At 51.6% G+C, this 25,703-nt stretch overlaps 1 protein-coding gene across 1 annotated transcript in view; it reads left to right on the plus strand.

The window, feature by feature from the left end:
• Positions 1 to 25,703, plus strand: part of LOC144487577 (cell adhesion molecule 3-like) — a gene marked incomplete at its 3' end in the record, with an annotated part of 51,712 nt that overhangs the window by 24,484 nt on the left and 1,525 nt on the right. The window contains exons 2-7 of the mRNA XM_078205661.1: positions 6,063 to 6,212; positions 17,051 to 17,203; positions 17,937 to 18,074; positions 19,297 to 19,458; positions 20,799 to 20,889; positions 21,551 to 21,723. Coding sequence (XP_078061787.1) covers positions 6,063 to 6,212; positions 17,051 to 17,203; positions 17,937 to 18,074; positions 19,297 to 19,458; positions 20,799 to 20,889; positions 21,551 to 21,723 — 867 coding nt within the window. The remainder of the gene's footprint in view (positions 1 to 6,062; positions 6,213 to 17,050; positions 17,204 to 17,936; positions 18,075 to 19,296; positions 19,459 to 20,798; positions 20,890 to 21,550; positions 21,724 to 25,703) is intronic.

Genomic DNA, 25,703 nt, shown 5'->3' on the forward strand with positions numbered 1-25,703 from the left:
CTGGAAGGCTTTTTGACTTCAATGCCAGTAGGACAGCCTTCCAGACTGTAGCATTCTCACGTTCCACCTGTCCGTTACCCCTAGGGTTGTAGCTCGTGGTTCTACTACAGGCAATCCCGTATGAGAGCAGGTATTGCCTCAAGTCATCGCTCATGAATGACGAGCCCCTATCGCTGTGAATGTAACAGGGGTACCCGAACAGGGTGAAAAGATCACGAAATGCCTTGATAACCGTAGCAGCGGTCGTATCAGAGCAGGGGATGACAAAAGGGAATCATGAGTACTCATCAATGATATTGAGGAAGTACACATTCCGATCTGTCGAGGGAAGGGGGCCCTTAAAGTCCACACTCAGTCTTTCGAAGGAACGAGTGACCTTAACGAGGTGTGCCCTGTCAGGTCGGTAGAAGTGCGGTTTGCATTCCGCGCATACCCGGCAGCTTCTAGTTATGGACCTGACATCCTCCACCGAGTAGGGTAGATTCCGGGCTTTTACGAAGAGGTAGAGCCGAGTGACCCCTGGATGGCAGAGGTCATTGTGGAGAGCCTGCAAACGATTCTCCTGTATACTGGCGCATGTTCCACGCGACAGGGCATCCGAGGGCTCGTTGAGTTCCCCTGGACGACACATGATGTCGTAATTATAGGTGGAGAGTTCGATTCTCCAACTCAAGATCTTATCGTTCTTGATTTGCCCTGCAACATGTTATGGAACATGAACGCCACGGACCGCTGGTCCGTGATCAGGGTGAACCATTTTCCCGCCAAGTAATGGCGCCAATGCCGGACGGCCTCCACAATGGCCTGGGCCTCCTTTTCCACCGCTGAATGTCGACTTTCGGGGCCTTGGAGGGTGCGAGAAAAAAAAGCGATGGGCCTGCCCGCCTGGTTAAGTGTGGCGGCCAGGGCGAAATCAGATGCATCGCTCTCCACCTGGAAGGGGATGGACTCATCAACAGCGTGCATCGTAGCTTTCGCGGTGTCGGCTTTTAGTTTTTCAAAGGCCAAACGAGCCTCTGGTGCTAGGGGAAAAGAGGTAGACTTGATGAGCGGACGGGCTTTGTCCGCGTAATTTGGAACCCACTGTGCGTAGTAAGAGAAGAAGCCTAAGCATCTTCTCAGTGCTTTTATGCTAGTGGGCAGAGGAAGTTCGAGGAGGGGACGCATACGGTCTGGATCAGGGCCAATGACCCCGTTTTCCACCACGTATCCGAGGATAGCTAGGCGGCGCGTGCGAAATACACACTTCTCCCTGTTGTAGGTCAGATTCAGGCGAGATGCAGTGCGTAGGAATCTAAGAAGGTTGGCATCGTGGTCCTGCTGGTCATGGCCGCAGATGGTGATGTTATCCAGGTACGGGAAGGTAGCCCGCAGTCCGTTATGGTCCACCATTCGGTCCATAGCACGCTGGAAGACCGAGACCCCATTGGTGACCCCAAAAGGAACCCTTAGAAAATGGTACAAGCGACCATCCGCCTCAAAAGCCGTATATTGTCGGTCCTCTGGGCGAATGGGGAGTTGGTGGTAAGCAGACTTGAGGTCGATGGTGGAGAACACCCGGTACTGCGCAATCTGGTTGACCATGTCAGATATGCGTGGGAGGGGATACGCATCCAGCTGCGTGTATCTGTTAATGGTCTGACTATAGTCTATGGCCATCCGGGGTTTGTTCCCACTCTTGACCACCACGACATGCGCTCTCCAAGGACTAGCGCTAGGTTGTATGATCCCTTCCTTGAGGAGCCGCTGAACCTCAGATCGAATGAAGATCCGATCCTCAGCGCTGTAACGCCTACTCTTAGTTGCGATGGGCTTGCAGCCTGGCACGAGATTCTGGAATAGGGAGGGTGTGGTAATCTTAAGTGTCGAGAGGCTACAGGTGGAGCGCGTTGGGCAATTTGGAGGCTGCTGTTCTCCCACTGAAAGCGGAGGGAGTGGCCCACCGTACTGTAGGGTTACACTCTTCAAGTGGACCATGAAATTTAGTCCGAGGAGTATTGGCGCGCAAAGGTGCGGTCACACCAGGAGCTTGAAGCTCTCGTAAACCGTGCCCTGCACCGTTAGATTTACCACGCAACTCCCTAGCACGGTGACAGACCGGGACCTTGACGCCATTGAAATTGTCTGCTTGACAGGCTGGATCTGGAGGCCACACTGCTTCACGGCGTCTGGGTGAATAAATCTCTCCGTGCTCCCGCTGTCAAACAGACAATAAATCGGGCGTTTGTTTACCTGTATGTCCATCATGGACTTGTCGAGTCTGTGAGGCTTTGCCTGGTCCAGGATGATCGACGCCACCGCTGGTTCTTGAGCGCCACTGCAGGCAGCTGAGATGGGTGAAGACGACCCCTGCTGGTCATTCGCGGTCGGTGCCGACCAAAATGGCTGCTCCCATAGGTCGCACGTGGGCGATTGCGCCAAAATCAGCGACCCCTGGTGGTCACGCGTCTCTTGCGACTCCGTCGTCTGGAATGGCGACGTCCTGGCCTCGTACGTGGACGAAACCCTCGACGATGCCGACGACGAGGAACCCGGCTCCGGGGAGTCACACGCCGCACTGCTGTTCCTGGGTGTAAGTTTGGATCGACATACCTTCGAATAATGCCCCTTCTTGCCGCAGGCGGAGCACAACACCGCTTTAGCGGGACATCGCTGCCGAGTGTGCTTCACTACCCCACAGAAGTAACACCGCGGGCCGCCTGGAGCTGCTGCTGTCGTCAGGCCCGAGTGTGGGCACGCCTTCACGCAGCTTTTCGGACCCGCTGGACGAAGTGGGGTCTGTGACTGCCCCTGCCACGCTGTCTCCACGTGGTCTTCGGGATACATCGCCAGGCTTTTGGAGGCCGTTTCTAGCGTATCCGCTAGCTCTATAGACTTAGTGAAATCAAGATTACCTTGCTCCAACAGTCGAAGTCGGATATAAGACGATCCGATTCCCGCCACAAACGCATCTCGAGCGAGGTCGTTCATGTTCTGGTCTGCCGACACTGCTTTGCAGTTACAGCCCCTGGCTAGCTGTAGGAGCTCGCACGCGTACTGTTCCGTCGTTTCGCCGGGCCGCCGTCGTCGAGTGGCTAAGAGGTATCGAGCATGCATCTCGTTTGGCGGTTTAATGTAGCGCTTCTTAAGAAGCTCGAGGGCCCCTTTGTAGTCGGTGGCCCCACGGATCGCTAAATGTACAGCGTCGCTTACCCTCGCGTGGAGGACCCGGAGTCTGTCGTCGTCGGTGGTGACCGCTGCGGAGGCTTCGAGGTAATCCTGAAAACATTTCACCCAGTGGTCGAAGGTGTTCAAGGCGCCCGCCGCACGTGGGTCCAGCGTAAGCCGTTCGGGTTTAAGCATTTGCTCCATACTCTCTGTATCGTTTTTTTTTCCAACGACGAGAGTTCAATTAGTGGTTAATAAAATTGATGCGCGATATAACTCACGAGGCTAGAGCTACTCGGGGAAATAAAGGCTTTTATTAACTACTACAATAGAGCTACCATATATAATACACGATCCCAGACTGAGGGGTCCCAGACAGAGCAGAGACCTTTATACCTCTCCCAGGAGGCGGAGCCCGACTGGGATGTACCATAATAACTATAATACAGGTGTAACAGCCCAACCCTAACCCCAACAGCAACAAGTAGAACAACCCATCCCTAACCCCAACAGCAACATATATACAGACTCATAGTACTGGCCAGACCCTGGCTCAGTACTACCTGGTGGGAACCAACGATGGTTCACCACAGAGAGAAAGAGAGAGAGAGGGGACAGACAGAGGGGGGACAGAGAGGGGAGGGGGAACAGAGAGAGAGAGAGAGAGGGGGGACAGAGAGAGAGAGGGAGTGGGACTGAGAGTGAAAGAGGAGGGGAGAGAGAGAGAGAGAGTGAGAGGGAGGGGACAGAGAGAGAGAGAGAGGGGTGATAGAGAGAGGGAAGGGACAGAGAGAGCGAGAGGAGGGGACAGAGTGAGAGAGCGGTTACAAAGAGAGGGGGGAACAGAGAGAGAAAGGGGGGGGGGAGGGACAGAGAGAGAAAGAGTGGGGGGGGGGAACAGAGAGAGAGGGGACAGAGAGAGAGGGCACAGAGAGAGAGAGGGACAGAGAGAGCGAGAGGGACACAGAGAGAGAAGGGGGCACACAGAGAGGGGCACAGAAAGAGAGAGAGGGGTACTGACAGAGAGAGAGGGGTGACAGAGAGAGAGGGGAGGAAGGACAGAGAGAGATAGAGAGAGAGAGAGCGAGGGGGGGACAGAGAGAGAGCGAGGGGGGGACAGAGAGGAGGGGGGGACAGAGAGAGAGAGGGGGGGGATACACAGAGAGAGAGGGAGGGAGGGACAGAGAGAGAGAGAGAGAGGGAGGGAGGGACAGAGAGAGAGAGGGAGGGACGGACAGAGGGAGAGAAAGAGAGGGAGTGATAGAGAGGGGGGACAGAGAGAGGGGGACAGAGAGAGAGGGGACAGAGAGAGGACAAGAGAGAGAGAGAGGGGGGGAGACAGAGATGGGGGGCAGAGAGAGAGAGGAGGGTCAGAGATAGAGATAGAGAGAGAGAGGGGGGACAGAGAGAGAAAGCGGGGGGGACAGAGCAAGAGAGAGAGAGGGGGGGGACAGACAGAGAGAGAGAGGGAGGACAGAGAGAGAGAGGGAGGGATAGAGCGAGAGAGACAGAGGAGGACAGAGAGAGGGGGAGGGGAGCGGGATAGGGATTGGACAGGGGACTGAGCAGAATGCTGTCACTAATGTTGTGGAAATGCTTCCTGCTCTGACAAAAATACTTTCTCATTGTGTGCGTGCCAGATCCGGACAGAGGATTGTTTTCGGAACAATGTGAAATCAGCTCACCATAACACAGCGAGTCCAACAGTCTCCAAAACACCCTGAGAGAATCACCCCGAGAGAGAGAGAGAATCACCCCGAGAGAGAGAGAATCATCCTGGGAGAGAGAGAGAGAATCATCCTGGGAGAGAGAGAGAGAGAATCACCCTGAGAGAGAGAGAGAGAATCATCCTGGGAGAGAGAGAGAATCACCCTGAGAGAGAGAGAGAGAATCATCCTGGGAGAGAGAGAGAGAGAATCACCCCGAGAGAGAGAGAGAGAATCACCCTGAGAGAGAGAGAGAGAATCATCCTGGGAGAGAGAGAGAGAGAATCACCCCGAGAGAGAGAGAGAGAATCACCCCGAGAGAGAGAGAATCACCCGAGAGAGAGAGAGAGAGAATTATCCTGGGGGAGAGAGAGAGAGAATCATCCTGGGAGAGAGAGAGGGAATCACCCTGAGAGAGAGAGAGAGAATCATCCTGGGAGAGAGAGAGAGAGAGAATCACCCCGAGAGAGAGAGAGAGAGAGAATCACCCAGAGAGAGAGAGAGAGAATCACCCAGAGAGAGAGAGAGAGAGAGAATCACCCCGAGAGAGAGAGAGAATCATCCTGGGAGAGAGAGAGAGAGAATCACCCAGAGAGAGAGAGAGAGAATCACCCTCAGAAAGAGAGAATCACCCCAAGAGAGAGAGAGAGAACTTCAAATAGACACCCCACACTGAGGGGGGTGGAATCTCTCACTGCGGGGCGGGGCGGAAGAGTCTCTCACTGTGGGTGGGGGGAGAGTCTCACACTGTGGGGGTTGGGGGGGGAGAGCCTCACATTGCGGAGGGGGGAGGGGGGTCCCACGCTGCGGGGGGGGGGGGGGGGGGGTGGGTCCCACACTGCGGGGGGAGGGGGGGGGTTCGCACACTGCGGGAGGGCTGGGCTCCACACTGCGGGGGAGTGGGAGAGGGGAGGAGGGCTTGGCTCCACACTGCGGGGGGGGGGGGGGGGGGGGGGGAGGGGGTTCCAAGTCCGACGGTTGGTAGGGAGTAGGGAGGGAGATGAGGGATCATAGTTTCTTTCTCGCTTTCTCTCTCGTTTCTCTTGTTCTCTCTACTTTTTGCCATCTCGTTCACTCTCACCTTTTCTCTCTCTTCTCTCTCATTCCTTCTCTCTGCCCCTTTCCTCACTACTTTGTTGCTTCGATTCCACATTCTGTTCCATCGCTTCCCTGTCCGTCTGTCTGGATAATTCTCCCTCTCTCCCTCAGATAACGAGTGGTTATACCCAGTCACTCAGGATGAGACAGCACATGAACACGGAACGGTGACTCTGAAATGCACTGTACAAGAAAACGACAACTCATCCCTGCAGTGGTCGAACCCAGCTCAGCAGACCCTTTACTTCGATGGAAAAAAAGGTCAGAAATCTTAGTTCAATATTGCTGCGGCCCCGTGGTCCCTAAAGAGAAGCAAAATATGTCAGAAAGTCACAGGGCAATTCACTCCCCTCCATTCCAATACAACCCTCACTCCACTCCATTCCAATACAATCCTCACTCCACTCCATTCCAATACAACCCTCACTTCACTCCATTCGAATACAATCCTCACTCCACTCCATTCCAATACAACCCTCACTCCACTCCATTCCAATACAATCCTCACTCCACTCCATTCCAATACAACCCTCACTCCACTCCATTCCAATACAATCCTCACTCCACTCCATTCAAATACAATCCTCACTCCACTCCATTCCAATACAATCCTCACTCCACTCCATTCCAATACAATCCTCACTCCACTCCATTCCAATACAATCCTCACTCCACTCCATTCCAATACAATCCTCACTCCACTCCATTCAAATACAATCCTCACTCCCCTCCATTCCAATACAATCCTCACTCCACGCCATTGAAATACAATCCTCACTCCACTCCATTCAAATACAATCCTCACTCCACTCCATTCCAATACAATCCTCACTCCACTCCATTCCAATACAATCCTCACTCCACTCCATTCCAATACAATCCTCTCCACTCCATTCAAATACAATCCTCACTCCACTCCATTCAAATACAATCCTCACTCCACTCCATTCAAATACAATCCTCACTCCACTCCATTCAAATACAATCCTCACTCCACTCCATTCCAATACAATCCTCACTCCACTCCATTCCAATACAATCCTCACTCCACTCCATTCCAATACAATCCTCACTCCACTCCATTCCAATACAATCCTCACTCCACTCCATTCCAATACAATCCTCACTCCACTCCATTCCAATACAATCCTCACTCCACTCCATTCCAATACAATCCTCACTCCCCTCCATTCCAATACAATCCTCACTCCACTCCATTCCAATACAATCCTCACTCCACTCCATTCCAATACAATCCTCACTCCACTCCATTCCAATACAATCCTCACTCCACTCCATTCCAATACAACCCTCACTCCATTCCATTCCTGCACAATCCTCACTCCACTCCATTCCAATACAATCCTCACTCCACTCCATTCAAATACAATCCTCAATCCACCCCATACAAAGAACAAAGAACAGTACAGCACAGGAAACAGGCCCTTCGGCCCTCAAGCCTTTGCCGCTCATTGGTCTAACTAGACCATTCGTTTGTATCCCTCCATTCCCAGGCTGCTCATGTGACTATCCAGGTAAGTCTTAAACGATGTCAGCGTGTCTGCCTCCACCACCCTACTTGGCAGCGCATTCCAGGCCCCCACCACCCTTTGTGTAAAAAACGTCCCTCTGATATCTGAGTTATACTTCGCGCCTCTCACCTTGAGCCCGTGCCCCCTCGTGATCGTCACCTCCGACCTGGGAAAAAGCTTCCCACTGTTCACCCTATCTATACCCTTCAGAATTTTGTACACCTCTATTAGGTCTCCCTTTATTCTCCATCTTTCCAGGGAGAACGAGCCCAGTTTACCCAATCTCTCCTCATAGCTAAGACCCTCCATACCAGGCAACATTCTGGTAAACCTTCTCTGCACTGTCTCTAAAGCCTCCACGTCCTTCTGGTAGTGCGGCGACCAGAACTGGACGCAGTACTCCAAATGTGGCCTAACCAGCGTTCTATACAGCTGCAACATCAGACTCCAGCTTTTATACTCTATACCCCGTCCTATAAAGGCAAGGATACCATATGCCTTCTTCACCACCTTCTCCACCTATGCTGCCACCTTCAAGGATTTGTGGACTTGCACACCTAGGTCCCTCTGTGTTTCTATACTCTTGATGGCTCTGCCATTTATTGTACAACTCCCCCCTACATTAGTTCTTCCAAAATGCATCACTTCGCATTTATCTGGATTAAATTCCATCTGCCATTTCTCCGCCCAGTTTTCCAGCCTATCTATATCCTGCTGTATTGTCCGACAATGCTCTTCGCTATCCGCAAGTCCAGCCATCTTCGTGTCATCCGCAAACTTGCTGATAACACCAGTTACACCTTCTTCCAAATCATTTATATATATCACAATTAGCAGATGTCCCAGTACAGAGCCCTGCGGAACACCACTGATCACAGACCTCCAGCCAGAAAAAGACCCTTCGACCACTACCCTCTGTCTCCTATGGCCAAGCCAGTTCTCCACCCATCTAGCCACCTCTCCTTGTATCCCATGAGCCTTAACCATTTGGAGGGCCGAACGGCCTGTTTCCTGTTCTGTACTGTTCTTTGTTCTTAACCAACCTGCCATATGGGACTTTGTCAAATGCCTTACTGAAATCTATATAGACGACATCCATGGCCCTTCCTTCGTCAACCGATTTTGTCACTTCCTCAAAAAACTCCACCAAATTTGTAAGGCACGACCTCCCTCTTACAAAACCATGCTGTCTGTCACTAATGAGATTGTTCCGTTCTAAATGCGCAGACATCCTGTCTCTAAGAATCCTCTCCAACAACTTCCCCACCACGGACGTCAAGCTCACCGGCCTATAATAAGCCGGGTTATCCCTGCTACCCTTCTTAAATAACGGGACCACATTCACTATCCTCCAATCCTCACGGACCTTCCCTGTGTCCAATGAAGAGACAAAGATTTCCGTCAGAGGCCCAGCAATTACATCTCTCGTCTCCCTGAGCAGTCTAGGATAGATGCCATCAGGCCATGGGGATTTGTCAGTTTTAACGTTACCTAAAAAACCTAACACTTCCTCCCTTGTAATGGAGATTCTCTCTAACGGGTCAACACCTCGCTCTGAGACACTCCCAGTCAACAAGTCCCTTTCCTTCGTGAATACCGATGCAAAGTATTCATTTAGGATCTCCCCTATTCCCTTGGGTTCTAAGCATAATTCCCCTCCTTTGTCCCTGAGAGGTCCGACTTTTTCCCTGACAACTCTTTTGTTCCTGACATATGAATAAAATGCCTCAGGATTCTCCTTAACCCTGTCTGCCAAGAACATTTCGTGACCTCTTTTTGCCCTTCTAACTCCCCGTTTGAGTTCTTTCCTACTCTCTGTATTCCTCCAGAGCTCCATCTGTTTTCAGTTGCCTGGACCTAACGTACACCTCTCTTTTCTTTTTGATCAGATCCTCAATTTCCCTGGTTATCCACGGCTCTCGAATCCTACCTTTCCGATCCTTCCTTTTTACAGGCACATGCCTGTCCTGCAGCCTTATCAACTGTTCCTTAAAAGACTCCCACATGCCAGACGTGGACTTACCCCCGAACATCCTCTCCCAATCAACGGCCACCAATTCCTGCCTAATCCAGCTATAGTTAGCCTTCCCCCAATTTAGCACCCTACCCTTAGGACAACACTCATCCTTGTCCATTACTATCCTAAAGTTAACAGAGTCGTGGTCACGATTTGCCACATGTTCCCCTACCGAAACTTTGACGACCTGACCGGGCTCATTTTCCAGAACGAGATCCAGTATAGCCCCCTCTCTAATTGGGCTATCTACATATTGTTCCAAAGAACCTTCCAGTACGCATTTTACAAATTCCTCCCCGTCCAGACCCCCAGCTCTAAGCACTTTCCAGTCTATACCAGGGAAATTGAAGTCTCCCACGACAACAACCCTATTTTTTCTGCACATATCCAGAATCTCCTGACATATCCGTCCCTCCACTTCCTGTGGGCTGTTGGGTGGCCTGTAGTTTACCCCCAGCATAGTGATTGCACCTTTCCTGTTTCTGAGCTCCGCCCACAGCGACTCATTCCATGACCCCTCTAAATTGTCCACCCTCTGCACCGCTGTAATATGCTCCCCAACTAATATTGCTACTCCCCCACCTTTTTTAGCCCCTCCTGCCTCGCTTAAAACACTTGTACCCCGGAATATTCAGCTGCCAGTCCTGTCATTCCTTTAACCATGTCTCCGTCACCGCAACCACATACAAATTCCACGTAAGCATTAAAGCATTCAAATACAATCCTCACTCCACTCCATTCAAATACAATCCTCACTCCACTCCATTCAAATACAATCCTCACTCCACTCCATTCCAATACAATCCTCACTCCACTCCATTCAAATACAATCCTCACTCCACTCCATTCCAATACAATCCTCACTCCACTCCATTCAAATACAATCCTCACTCCACTCCATTCCAATACAATCCTCACTCCACTCCATTCCAATACAATCCTCACTCCACTCCATTCCAATACAATCCTCACTCCACTCCATTCCAATACAACCCTCACTCCACTCCATTCCAATACAATCCTCACTCCACTCCATTCAAATACAATCCTCACTCCACTCCATTCCAATACAATCCTCACTCCACTCCATTCAAATACAATCCTCACTCCACTCCATTCCAATACAATCCTCACTCCACTCCATTCCAATACAATCCTCACTCCACTCCATTCCAATACAATCCTCACTCCACTCCATTCAAATACAACCCTCACTCCACTCCATTCCAATACAATCCTCACTCCACTCCATTCCAATACAATCCTCACTCCACTCCATTCCAATACAATCCTCACTCCACTCCATTCCAATACAATCCTCACTCCACTCCATTCCAATACAACCCTCACTCCACTCCATTCCAATACAATCCTCACTCCACTCCATTCAAATACAATCCTCACTCCACTCCATTCCAATACAATCCTCACTCCACTCCATTCCAATACAATCCTCACTCCACTCCATTCCAATACAATCCTCACTCCACTCCATTCCAATACAATCCTCACTCCACTCCATTCAAATACAATCCTCACTCCACTCCATTCCAATACAATCCTCACTCCACTCCATTCCAATACAATCCTCACTCCACTCCATTCAAATACAATCCTCACTCCACTTCATTACAATACAATCCTCACTCCACTCCATTCCAATACAATCCTCACTCCACTCCATTCAAATACAATCCTCACTCCACTCCATTCCAATACAATCCTCACTCCACTCCATTCCAATACAATCCTCACTCCACTCCATTCCTATACAATCCTCACTCCATTCCTATACAATCCTCACTCCATTCCTATACAATCCTCACTCCATTCAAATACAATCCTCACTCCACTCCATTCAAATACAATCCTCACTCCACTCCATTCAAATACAATCCTCACTCCACTCCATTCAAATACAATCCTCACTCCACTCCATTCCAATACAATCCTCACTCCACTCCATTCCAATACAATCCTCACTCCACTCCATTCCAATACAATCCTCACTCCACTCCATTCAAATACAATCCTCACTCCACTCCATTCAAATACAATCCTCACTCCACTCCATTCCGATACAATCCTCACTCCACTCCATTCAAATACAATCCTCACTCCACTCCATTCCAATACAATCCTCACTCCACTCCATTCCAATACAATCCTCACTCGACTCCATTCCGATACAATCCTCACTCCACTCCATTCAAATACAATCCTCACTCCATTCCAATACAATCCTCACTCCACTCCATTCCGATACAATCCTCACTCCACTCCATTCCAATACAATCCTCACTCCACTCCATTCCGATACAATCCTCACTCCACTCCATTCCAATACAATCCTCACTCCACTCCATTCAAATACAATCCTCACTCCACTCCATTCCAATACACACAAATTCCTTTTAGAAATTTGATATGCAGTCTCACCCACCCGATTGGGCAGCACATTCCAAATCATAAATGATACTGTGTAAACAGAGTATATTTTTCTCATGCTCCGATGGATCTTTTGCCAGCCTGTGCACCACCCTCAGATTATCAATCCTTAAGCTCCCTGACGCTGCTTCTCTCTATATATCTCTTGTGTGATGAGCAGGATGGGAAGAGTGCGCTGTTTCTCTGGCTGTTCGCACCTTAATTTAAATGTTTAATCGACTCATGAAAATTGTTTACCTTCGTGGCTGCTCGACCCAGAATAAAAGAAACTTCAACCTTTTCATAAACTCAAAGTCATTGATTTATTATGTAGTGAAACATCTTTTACAAACAAAGTTGCAAAAAACTGGGTAAGATGCAATTTATAGCCTGGAATTGTAACCATTTACCCCTTTTTAAATTCGGACAAATCTAATAGCAGATAAAAGCAAATCACTGTGGATGCTGGAAATCTGAAATAAAAGCAGAAAATGTGGGTTAAACTCAGCAGGCCGGCAGCATCTGTGGAGAGGAGCGGAGTTCACTTCTGTTGAAGGGACATATGGATTCAAAACGTTGACTCTGATTCTCTCCACAGATGTTGCCAGACCTGTTGAATTTATCCCTTGTTTTCTGTTTTTATTTCAGGGGCTCAGCAGAGGTTGACTCGGGGGTGGGGTGGAGGGGCGGGGGATAAAGCACTTTATGGAAAAGGATAAAGTTTGAAGGGTTTAACGCTGTCAATCTGGTGGTCCTGCGTGCGAAGGTGGATGACTGGTCACAGCAGTTGCTTGGAAGCTCCTGAAGTGTGGAGAAGAGAAATCTAGGCCCTTGGGAACAGCATCCATGTCTTTCAGTTACAGACTATACTAAGATGAGGTTCTTTTGGCTTTTTTTTCGTGGGACATGGGCGTCGCCACCATTTATTTCCCATCCCCAGTTGCCCTTGAACTGAGTGGCTCACTTGGCCACTTCAGTGGGCAGTTGAGAGTCAACCACATTGCTGTGGCTCTTGAGTCACAGGTAGGCCAGACCAGGTAAAGATGACAGATTAAGTGAAGCTGAGTCCACGAAAAGATCAGCCATCATCTTACTGAATGGCAGGGCGGGCTTGAGGGGCTCGGTGGCCTCCTCCTGCTCCTAGTTCTTATGTTCTTATGAGTTCCACATTCCTACCTGCCCCTCATAACCCTCGATTCACTTGGAAATGTATCTCCCTCCACCTTGACTATATCCAATTACCCCCGTCCCCCCCCCGCCCCCACTATCTCCGCCCTCAGAGACTGAGAGTTTCAACGTCGCAAAACCCACTGAGGAACAAAACATTATCCAAAAACGACAACACCTCATTTTAAACCAGTGCCCCCTCGTTCTGGTCTCACCCACAAACAGGAAACATCCTTTCAACATTCAGAATCTTATGAATTTCATTCAAGTCACCCCTCGCTCTTCTAAACTCCTAATTTCCCCAAAGGGACATTGGGGAACCAGATGGGTTTTTCCGACAATCAACGATAGTTTCATGGTCATCAGTCGACTCTTAATTCCAATTTATTTTTGTTGAATTCAAATTCCACCGTCTGCCGTGGTGGGATTCGAATCCGGGCCCCCAGAAGATTAGCTGAGTGTCTGCACAGTTCAGCGATAACACCACGAAGCTATCGCCTCCCTTTGGCTGAAGGCAAACACCCACCCACACTGCACTCCAGACCAAAGAGGGAGACAGAGAGAGAGAGATGAGCAATGCTTCTTCTTGCTTTGCTCGCAATACAGACACACAGTTTGCAAAAACGCAGGTTCAGGCAGTCCACCTCCCTGGTCTGGTGCTTTGCCGATGATCAGCAGGGGGCCCACTGGTTGGAACCTCTCCCACCAGCAAGTTCAAATTCAACAGATGTCCATGGCCAGATGCTTTCCTGGTCACTTCACTGAAGTCATGTGGTTTCTTGGAAAAAGCAGCTTGTTTACAGATCACGGAGATCTTATCATCTTTCGAAAAAATAATCCAGGTCAGTTTCCAAGAGAGGACGCTGATATTTCACTGTTCTTCAGTTTTTAAAAAACACATCGACCTTTTGGAGATGAACTTGCGAAACATTTAATAATACCGAACCATGAATTTGGGGCGGCACGGTGGTTAGCACTGCTGCCTTACAGCTCTGGAGACCTGGGTTCAATTCCCAGCTCAGGTCACTGTCTGCATTTGCGCATTCTCCCTGGGTGTGGTCTGGTTTCCTCCCACAGTCCAAATATGTGCGAGTCAGATGCATTGGCCATGTTAAATTGCCCCTTTAGTGCCCCGATTATGTGTAGTTTAGAGGAATTAGTGGGGTGAATATGTGGGGTTACGGGGATAGGGCCTGGGTGGGATTGTTGTCGGTACCGGCTCGATGGACTGAATGGCCTCCTTCACCACTGTAGGGATTCTATGATGAACTTAGAAATTAGGAGCAGAAGTTGGCCATTCAGCCCCTCGAGCTGCTCCGACATTCAGTACGTTCACAGCTGGTCAGTTTGGGTTGAATATATTGGATTGAGAATAGATTAATTTTTGAACAGTAAAGGAACTAAGGGTTATGGTGAGCGGGCGGGTAAGTGGAGCTGAGTCCACAAAAAGATCAGCCATCATCTTATTGAATGGCGGGGCAGGCTCGAGGGGCCAGATGGCCCACTCCTGCTCCTAGTTCTTATGTTCTTATGAGTTCCACATTCCGACCTGCCCCTCATAACCCTCGATTCACTTGGAAATGTATCTCCCTCCACCTTGACTATACCCAATGACCCCCATCTCCCCACCCTCTCCCCCTCCTCCGCCCTCAGAGACTGAGGGCCCGATTTTACCAAAACTTTGTGCCCGTTTTCGGGGGCGAAATCGCGGTAAAGTTGGGCGTCGGGCCTATACCGCGATCTGCACCCGATTCCGAGCAGATCGCGGCTTTACCGACACCCGATTCGGGCGGCCCGATGATTTAAATGCATTAGCGTGCATTTAAATCGATTTAATGAACCGGGCGCCCAAACCTACCGCCAAATCCCACTTTACCGTCTTCTGGCCCGTTCCAGATCCGCGTTTGTGGCGACCTGGAGAATAAAAGTCCGAAGTGGATTTCTATTCTGCAGGGGAACATCCGAAGCCCATCCTCCTCGACCATCCTTCGTGGACCCCCCCCGCTAACCACCCCGGCAGACCCACCCCCCCCCCCCCCCCCCCCGGATCAGACCCCCCTGGGAGGCAGGCCCCCCCAGCAAACCCCTCACCCCCCCCATCCCCCGGGATCGGACACCCCTGGGAGGCAGGCTCCCCTCGGCGGAGCACACCCCCAACCTACCTCGATCGCTGGCCTCCCTCCACCATCCTTCCATTCCCAAGATAAGCTGTATGTTCCTCAGTGATGTTTAGCAGCCGTTCCAGTTCGGTTTTGGTTTCACTTCGAACATGCTGTTCTGGAGACCGTGATTTCCAGTAGAACCACCTTTCTTGCCAATCTGGCCCCCACCATATCACGAATCACAGATTCAGTATCTCGAAGACGGGTTTGCAAGGCTTCTTCCAGGAAATGGATAGCTGCATCCCACTGCTGTTTGTCAGATATGGAACGATCTTCTAAAGCATTGTGCTGGATGACTCGCAGACTGTCTTCAGCCTGCTCATCCCATCTGTGACGTTTTATACTTTCATCTTTAACAGCATGTTTTAGTTTGTCAAAGATATCATCATGGTCCTCCCCTTTGTGCTCTGACATAAATCGAGCAAATTCATCCTCCAAGGTTCCCCAAGCAACCTCTACTGCTTTGTGAGGCAACTGTGTGTCAGTCCACTGCCGGAGCTTGATGTTCACTGTGGTAATGAATGTGCCTGAATTCACAGACTGGGCAGCAGGAAGGTCAATATTCTCTATCACTTGTGTAGAGACTCTTTCCCACAGTTTCCTTTGCAGAATCTCTTCCCAGTGTTTTGGAGTAAGCTGACCACTTCATCCAGAATTCCATTCTTTGCCTTCTCATATAGTTCATTCCTGTCGAGTTCCCTCAGCCGAGGATAGTTGTTCTTCCATTCAGTTTCAAGGTTGAAGCGAGTAGCTTTAAATGCATCAGCCTGTTGCTCCACAGACTCACGCACCATCTTCCAGAAACAGTCTGAAACTGCTCGGCTCAAGTTCTTAGTTGCCACTTGATGTGCTTTCAGCATCCCTGTCTTCAACAATTTTGAATTCTGAAAGAACTCTCCTTCATAATCTTTTATGGGATCAATACCTTCATTGGTGTTGCCTCTATCGGTAACAACTGCAAAGTAACCCAAAGCCTTCATTGGAAACAACTTGCCTTCCACAATCTGTTGAATCCGACTTGGACTGGCTAGGATTTTCTCAGCTAGATCCACTTTGGTCAACACAAAGATGGTCCTTCTGCCTTGTGGGTCCATCTGGCTCGCCAAGTCAGTTACAATACTGCGTAAGATTTTTAAAAAGTTTATTTATTAGTGTCACAAGTAGGGTTACATTAACGCTGCAATGAAGTTACTGTGAAAATCCCCTAGTCGCCACACTCCAGCGCCTGTTCGGGTACACTGAGAGAGAATTTAGCATGGCCGATCCACCTAACCCGCATATCTTTGGACTGTGGGAGGAAACCGGAGCACCCGGAGGAAACCCACGCAGACACGAGGAGAATGTGCAAACTCCGCACAGACAGTGACCCGAGCCGGGAATCGAACCCAAATCCCTGGCACTGTGAGGCAGTATAGCGCTAACCACTGTACCATCGTGCCACTGGGAGGGAGGTGAGGGGGTCAGGGGGTGGGGGGCCTGGGGGAGGAGAGGAAGGGCGGGAGGGGGGGAGTTGGGGAGGAGGCGGGGTCTGGGGAAGAAGGGGTAGACGGGGGCCGGGGGAGAGGGAGGAGGCTGAGGGAGAAGGGGGAGGCTAGGGGAGGAGGAGCGGGCTGGGGAGTGGGGGAGGTCGAGGAGGCTGGGAGGGTGAGGGGAAGGAAGGGGGGCTGGGGGAAGGGGGAAAGGGGGAGGAGGAGGGGGCTGGGGGAGGGGGAAAGGGGAAGGGGGGAGGGGGAGGGTGGTGGAGAGGAGGGGACGGCTGCAGCTAATGATTTTTGACTCTCTCTTGCCTCCTAGCTCTGCGAGACAGTCGCATTCAGCTGGTGAATTACACATCCAAGGAGCTGACCATCAGCATCAGTAACATGACGCTGAACGATGAAGGGATCTACACGTGCTCCATTTTCACCATGCCAGTCCTCACAGCCACAGCCAGAGTGCAAGTACTGGGTAATGAGATTTACTCTGTATCTAACCCCGTGCTGTCCCTGTCCTGGGAGTGTTTGATGGGGACAGTGTAGAGGGAGATTTACTCTGTATCTAACCCCGTGCTGTACCTGTCCTGGGAGTGTTTGATGGGGACAGTGTAGAGGGAGCTTTACTCTGTATCTAACCCCGTGCTGTACCTGTCCTGGGAGTGTTTGATGGGGACAGTGTAGAGGGAGCTTTACTCTGTATCTAACCCCGTGCTGTACCTGTCCTGGGAGTGTTTGATGGGGACAGTGGAGGGGGAGCTTTACTCTGTATCTAACCCCGTGCTGTACCTGTCCTGGGAGTGTTTGATGGTGTGGAGATGCCAGCGTTGGACTGGGGTAAGCACAGTAAGAAGTCTCACAACACCAGGTTAAAGTCCAACAGGTTTATTTGGTAGCAAATACCATAAGCTCTGTTTTAGATGGGACAGTTTAGAAGAAGCTTTACTCTGTATTTAACCCCGTGCTGAGACTGTCCTGGGAGTGTCTGATGGGGACAGTGTAGAGGGAGATTTACTCTGTATCTAACCCCGTGCTGTACCTGTCCTGGGAGTGTTTGATGGGGACAGTGTAGAGGGGGTTTACTCTGTATCTAACCCCGTGCTGTACCTGTCCTGGGAGTGTTTGATGGGACAGTTCAGAAGAAGCTTTACTCTGTGCTGAGACTGTCCTGGGAGTGTCTGATGGGACTGTGTTCTACTCTTCTTTAGGTGTTCCCAAGAAGCCTCAAATCACAGGCTATCGAGGAGCAGTTGTGGAAGGCGAGACTATTACACTGACTTGCAATACCACTGGCAGCAAACCTGCTGCTACTCTCCATTGGTTCAAAGGAAGTGAGGAGCTGACAGGTGAGTCTCCACGTAAGACAGGGAAGGCACTCACACTCGTACTGTCATGTTTATCCACGCACTCTCACTCACACACACAAACTCATGCACAAAGACTCATGCACACACAAAACCCATGCACATCTATGTACCTTCATGCACAAACACTCACTCATCACATACACACAAGCATTACACTCACACATGCATACATTATTCACATAAACTGCACGTACATGCAAACATTAAGCACATAGGCACACAGACTACACACAAACACGCACTACACTCTCACAATCACACTCACAACCAGACAAACTCTGACTCTGGTCATCTTACATGCTCTCTCGTGTACTCTGAAACACTCGCACACCCTCAGGCACTCACACTCATTGACACGTATTCACACACACGCACTCACGCACACACGTAGTCTCTCTCCCTCTCAGACACACACGTATAAAAACTGGTCATCTCTCTTTCTCTCACGCACAAAAACACACTCGTAAACTCTCGTAAACTCAAACCCTTGCTCCTTCACAAAACAGTTTCACACTCGCTCACGCTCACACACACTCACTCACACATTCACTCACAAACCACCTCACACTCACATGCACTCACAAATACCCTCACACTCCCTCACACACACTTGTACACTCACAGCACCCTCACACTCACTTGCACTCACTCACACACACTCACAGCACCCTCACACACACACAATCACTCACACACACTTTGTACACTCACAAGCACCCTCGCACTCACTCACACATTTGCAAACTCTCTCAGACAGACTGTGACACACTCGCACACACATTCAAACACTCACTCACACACAGAGACTCACATGCACAGGATTAGAGTTCAGAGTCACAAGGGTTAGTGGAGTTGAGGAGAAGGTGGGTGGGTGGGATTGAGGGATTGGGGAGAAGGTGGGTGGGTGGGATTGAGGAGAAGGTGGGTGGGTGGGATTGAGGGATTGACAATAGATGGGAAATTGGAATGCGTCTCCCTATTATTACTCTATGACTCTCCTCCAACATTTTCCCTTTCCTTCTCTGTCATACTCTCCCTGTTCCGTTCCCTCACCTGCTGTATACCTCAACATAAAACTTTCTCAATCTCTCAACATTTATTGCGTCCCTTGCTCACTGTGACTCTCTGTTTCATCCTGTCTGTATCTGTCCACACCTCTGATACTCTTTCTCTTGGCTCGATGTTTCTTAACCCTCCTCAGGACAAGTGACCCGCCATGAGGAAGCTCGCACGTACGCAGTGACCAGCCAGGTCAATATAACAGTCACAAGGGAGGATAATGGCATCGATATTATCTGCAGTGTGGACCATGAGACACTGGATCCCAATGCTTATAAAACTCCCCAGAGGATTGAAGTATACTGTGAGTATCGGAAGAAACAACTCCCCTTCCAAACACAGGATATTGAGAATCTATCCAATTGTACACAACCCCAATGGACCCAAACCCCTTCCCATTCACTCCCACTGTACACAATCCCAATGGACCCAAACCCCTTCCCATTCACTCCCACTGTACACAACCCCAATGGACCCAAACCCCTTCCCATTCATTCCCACTGTACACAATCCCAATGGACCCAAACCCCTTCCCATTCACTCCCACTGTACACAATCTCAATGGACCCAAACCCCTTCCCATTCACTCCCACTGTACACAATCCCAATGGACCCAAACCCCTTCCCATTCACTCCCACTGCACACAATCCAAATGGACCCAAACCCCTTCCCATTCACTCCCACTGTACACAATCCCAATGGACCCAAACCCCTTCCCATTCACTCCCACTGTACACAACCCCAATGGACCCAAACCCCTTCCCATTCATTCCCACTGTACACAATCCCAATGGACCCAAACCCCTTCCCATTCACTCCCACTGTACACAATCCCAATGGACCCAAACCCCTTCCCATTCACTCCCACTGTACACAATCCCAATGGACCCAAACCCCTTCCCATTCACTCCCACTGTACACAATCCCAATGGACACAAACCCCTTCCCATTCATTCCCACTGTACACAATCCCAATGGACCCAAACCCCTTCCCATTCACTCCCACTGTACACAATCCCAATGGACACAAACCCCTTCCCATTCATTCCCACTGTACACAATCCCAATGGACCCAAACCCCTTCCCATTCACTCCCACTGTACACAATCCCAATGGACCCAAACCCCTTCCCATTCACTCCCACTGTACACAATCCCAATGGAGACAAACCCCTTCCCATTCATTCCCACTATACACAATCCCAATGGACCCAAACCCCTTCCCATTCACTCCCACTGTACACAATCTCAATGGACCCAAACCCCTTCCCATTCACTCCCACTATACACAATCCCAATGGACCCAAACCCCTTCCCATTCACTCCCACTGTACACAATCCCAATGGACACAAACCCCTTCCCATTCACTCCCACTGTACACAATCCCAATGGACCCAAACGTCCCATCTCTCACCGAGGGGAGAGTTGAAAGACAGGATGCTCCGGGAGCTGGAGTCCAAACCCCAGTCTCTGTTTGATGTGAAAGAGCCAAGGGAACAAGCTGGTGCATCGCTGTCAGAACCATCCCTGCACTAATGGATTTGTGCACCTCTCATCTCATTGGGATCATGTTCTGTCTCTGCCAACCAACAACGCCCCTCCTCTGAATGTACAACCCATCTCTACTCTTCTCTCATCACTAGACACTCCCTCCGCCGAGATCCGAGCCTCCAAGGCGGTCCCAGAAGAAGGTGAGGAGTTTACCCTCCGATGCATCGGTAGAGGAAACCCAGAGTGAGTACTCGAGTGTCGTGGGAGATTTACTCTGTATCTAACCCCGTTCTGTACCTGTCCTGGGAGTGTTTGATGGGGACAGTGTAGAGGGAGATTTACTCTGTATCTAACCCCGTGCTGTACCTGTCCTGGGAGTGTTTGATGGGGACAGTGTAGAGGGAGCTTTACTCTGTATCTAACCCCGTTCTGTACCTGTCCTGGGAGTGTTTGATGGGGACAGTGTAGAGGGAGATTTACTCTGTATCTAACCCCGTTCTGTACCTGTCCTGGGAGTGTTTGATGGGGACAGTGTAGAGGGAGATTTACTCTGTATCTAACCCCGTGCTGTACCTGTCCTGGGAGTGTTTGATGGGGACAGTGTAGAGGGAGCTTTACTCTGTATCTAACCCCGTTCTGTACCTGTCCTGGGAGTGTTTGATGGGGACAGTGTAGAGGGAGATTTACTCTGTATCTAACCCCGTGCTGTACCTGTCCTGGGAGTGTTTGATGGGGACAGTGTAGAGGGAGCTTTACTCTGTATCTAACCCCGTGCTGTACCTGTCCTGGGAGTGTTTGATGGGGACAGTGTGGAGGGAGATTTACGCTGTATTTAAGGTGTGTGATGTTGTCCGTGCCGCGTGTGGTGTCTTTGCAATAATTCCCGGCCTCTCCTATCTTCCAGACCGAGTGTGTTCTCCTGGAAGAAGTTCAATGGGGAGCTGTCAGATCGAGCGATTCCCAGGAGTGAGAATCTGACGTTTAGTCAACTGAATAAGAGTGATGATGGGATGTATCGATGCTCGGCAGCCAATATCATTGGGACTGGATACAAGAATTACTCACTCACTGTACATGGTGAGCTCTGGAGTGTGGGGGTGGGAGCAGGCAGATAGGCCTAGTGTGACCTGGAGTGTGGGGTGGGAGCAGGCAGAGAGGCCTAGTCAGAGACCAGTGACCAGGAGTGTGGGGTAGGGAGCAGGCAGAGAGGCCTAGTCAGAGACCAGAGTCCTGGAGTGTGGGGGAGGGAGCAGGCAGAGAGGCCTAGTCGGTGACCAGTGTCCTGGAGTGTGGGGGAGGGAGCAGGCAGAGAGGCCTAGTCAGAGACCAGAGTCCTGGAGTGTGGGGGAGGGAGCAGGCAGAGAGGCCTAGTCAGAGACCAGTGACCGGGAGTGTGGGGGAGGGAGCAGGCAGAGAGGCCTAGTCAGAGACCAGAGTCCTGGAGCGTGGGTGAGGGAGCAGTCAAAGAGGCCTATAGTCAGAGACCAGTGTCCTGGAGTGTGAGGGAGGGAGCAGGCAGAGCGGTCTAGTCAGAGACCAGTGTCCAGGATGTTAGGGGAGGGAGCAGGCAGAGAGGCCGAGTCAGTGACCAGTGTCCTGGAGTGTGGGTAAGGGAGCAGGTCGAGAGGCTTAGTCAGTGACCAGTGTCCTGGAGTGTGGGGGTGGGAGCAGGTAGAGAGGCCTAGTCAGAGACCAGTGTCCTGGAGTGTGGGGGTGGGAGCAGGTAGAGAGGCCTAGTCAGATAGGCCGAGTCAGAGACCAGTGTCCTGGAGTGTGGGGGTGGGAGCAGGTAGAGAGGCCTAGTCAGAGAGGCCGAGTCAGAGACCAGTGTCCTGGAGTGTGAGGGAGGGAGCAGGCAGAGCGGTCTAGTCAGAGACCAGTGTCCAGGATGTTAGGGGAGGGAGCAGGCAGAGAGGCCTAGTCAGTGACCAGTGTCCTGGAGTGTGGGTAAGGGAGCAGGTAGAGAGGCCTAGTCAGAGACCAGTGTCCTGGAGTGTGGGGGTGGGAGCAGGTAGAGAGGCCTAGTCAGAGAGGCCGAGTCAGAGACCAGTGTCCTGGAGTGTGGGGGTGGGAGCAGGTAGAGAGGCCTAGTCAGAGAGGCCGAGTCAGAGACCAGTGTCCTGGAGTGTGGGGGTGGGAGCAGGAAGAGAGGCCTAGTCAGAGACCAGTGTCCTGGAGTGTGGGGGTGGGAGCAGGCAGAGAGGCCTAGTCAGTGACCAGTGTCCTGGAGTGTGGGTAAGGGAGCAGGTAGAGAGGCCTAGTCAGAGACCAGCGTCCTGGAGTGTGGGGGTGGGAGCAGGCAGAGAGGCCTAGTCAGTGAGGTGTCCTGGAGTGTGGGGGAGGGAGCAGGCAGAGAGGCCTAGTCAGAGACCAGTGTCCTGGAGTGTGGGGGTGGGAGCAGGCAGAGAGGCCCAGTCAGTGACCAGTGTCCTGGAGTGTGGGGGAGGGAGCAGGCAGAGAGGCCTAGTCAGAGACCAGTGTCCTGGAGTGTGGGGATGGGAGCAGGAAGAGAGGCCTAGTCAGAGACCAGTGACCTGGGGTGTGGGGAGGGAGCAGGTAGAGAGGCCTAGTCAGTGACCAGTGACCTGGAGTGTGGGGGTGGGAGCAGGCAGAGAGGCCTAGTCAGAGACCAGTGACCTGGAGTGTGGGGGTGGGAGCAGGCAGAGAGGCCTAGTCAGAGACCAGTGACCTGGAGTGTGGGTAAGGGAGCAGGCAGAGAGGCCTAGTCAGAGACCAGTCTCCTGCACTGTGAGTGAGGAAACAGCAGAGAGGCCTAGTCAGTGACCAGTGTCCTGGAGTGTGGGGGAGGGAGCAGGCAGAGAGGCCTAGTCAGAGACCAGTGACCTGGAGTGTGGGTAAGGGAGCAGGCAGAGAGGCCTAGTCAGAGACCAGTCTCCTGCACTGTGGGTGAGGAAACAGCAGAGAGGCCTAGTCAGTGACCAGTGTCCTGGAGTGTGGGGGAGGGAGCAGGCAGAAAGGCCTAGTCAGAGACCAGTGTCCTGGAGTGTGGGGGTGGGAGCAGGAAGAGAGGCCTAGTCAGTGACCAGTGTCCTGGAGTGTGGGTAAGGGAGCAGGCAGAGAGGCCTAGTCAGAGACCAGTGTCCTGGAGTGTGGGTAAGGGAGCAGGCAGAGAGGCCTAGTCAGAGACCAGTGACCTGGAGTGTGGGTAAGGGAGCAGGCAGAGAGGCCTAGTCAGAGACCAGTGTCCTGGAGTGTGGGTAAGGGAGCAGGCAGAGAGGCCTAGTCAGAGACCAGTGACCTGGAGTGTGAGGGAGGGAGCAGGCAGAGAGGCCTAGTCAGAGACCAGTGACCTGGAGTGTGAGGGAGAGAACAGGCAGAGAGGCCCAGTCAGAGACCAGTGTCCTGGAGTGTGGGGGAGGGAGCAGGAAGAGAGGCCTAGTCAGAGACCAGTGACCTGGAGTGTGGGGGAGGGAGCAGGAAGAGAGGCCTAGTCAGAGACCAGTGACCTGGAGTGTGAGGGAGAGAACAGGCAGAGAGGCCTAGTCAGAGACCAGTGACCTGGAGTGTGAGGGAGAGAACAGGCAGAGAGGCCTAGTCAGAGACCAGTGACCTGGAGTGTGAGGGAGAGAACAGGTAGAGAGGCCCAGTCAGTGACCAGTGTCCTGGAGTGTGGGGGAGGGAGCAGGCAGAGAGGCCTAGTCAGAGACCAGTGTTCTGGAGTGTGGGGGAGGGAGCAGGCAGAGAGGCCTAGTCAGAGACCAGTGTCCTGGAGTGTGAGGGAGGGAGCAGGCAGAGAGGCCTAGTCAGAGACCAGTGACCTGGAGTGTGGGGGAGGGAGCAGGTAGAGAGGCCCCAGTCAGTGACCAGTGTCCTGGAGTGTGGGGGAGGGAGCAGGCAGAGAGGCCTAGTCAGAGACCAGTGTCCTGGAGTGTGGGGGAGGGAGCAGGCAGAGAGGCCTAGTCAGAGACCAGTGTCCTGGAGTGTGGGGGAGGGAGCAGGCAGAGAGGCCTAGTCAGTGACCAGTGTGTTGGAAGGTTATTGCCTTAGGGGACATTCCCCAAGTCTTATCCTTCATCCAGCATGACATTAGAGATGTGAGACCCCTCCCATTTGGGCTGGGCGATTGGGGGGCAGGGGGGTGGGCTGTTTGGTGAGGTGTCCCACAGCTTTTGGAAAATGGGCCCACAATTTACGTGGACTGTAGGGGGGTGGGTGGGTGCGGAGTTTCAAGTTTTGGGGCGGGTAGGGGGGTCTCCCCCTGTTTGGGTGTGTTTAGATTTAAGTTTTCTCTTCAATATTCTACACTTCTTTTGTAATATTTTATTCCTGCCCTTCATTCAACCTTTCATTCAGTCTACTATCAACATGTTCCTTCTGTTTATTCCTCCACCACCTTCTCTCTTCCTCCATCCCTTTTCTCTTCAATCTGTCAATCTCCTCTTCCTTCTCTCTGCCTCATTCACTCTCTTTTTCCAGCCATCTCTCCCACATGCTCTCTCCTCTTTCTCTCCTCCTCATTCTCTCTCTTCTCTCAGTCCTCTTCTATCTCTCCTTTTCCTCATTCCTGTGATTCTCTGCTCACTTTGTCTCCTCTGCCCCCTCTCTTTCCTCCTCCTTCCTCTCATTTTATCTCACTCCTATCTCACCCCACTCACTCCCTCTCGCCTCTTCTCTTCTTCTAATTCCCTCTTCTCCCTTTCTCTCTTTCCTTTCTCATTTTCACTCGATCTCACTCTCTCCCTCTCTCTGCCTCTCCCTCTCCGTCTCTCTCTCCTCCCTGTCTCTCTCTCTCTCCCCCCCCTCCTCTCTGTCTCTCCCCCCCACCGTCTCTCTCCCTCCCCCTCTCTGTCTCTCTCTCTCCCCCTCTCTCTCTCTCCCCCTCTCTCCCTCTCTCGCCCCTTCTCTGTCTCTCTCTCCCTCCCCCCTCATCTCTCTCCCTCCCTTTCTGTCTCTCTCTCTCTCTCCTCCTTTCTCTCTCTCTCGCCCTCTCTCTCTCTCCCCCTCTCTGTCTCTCACTCTCCCTCTCTGTCTCTCTCTCTCTGTCTGTCTGTCTCTCTCTCTCTCTGTCTCTCTCTCTCTCTGTCTCTTTCTCTCTC

The sequence above is a fragment of the Mustelus asterias genome, unplaced genomic scaffold (assembly GCF_964213995.1).
Source record: "Mustelus asterias unplaced genomic scaffold, sMusAst1.hap1.1 HAP1_SCAFFOLD_891, whole genome shotgun sequence".
In the NCBI taxonomy this organism is placed as follows: Eukaryota; Metazoa; Chordata; class Chondrichthyes; order Carcharhiniformes; family Triakidae; genus Mustelus; species Mustelus asterias.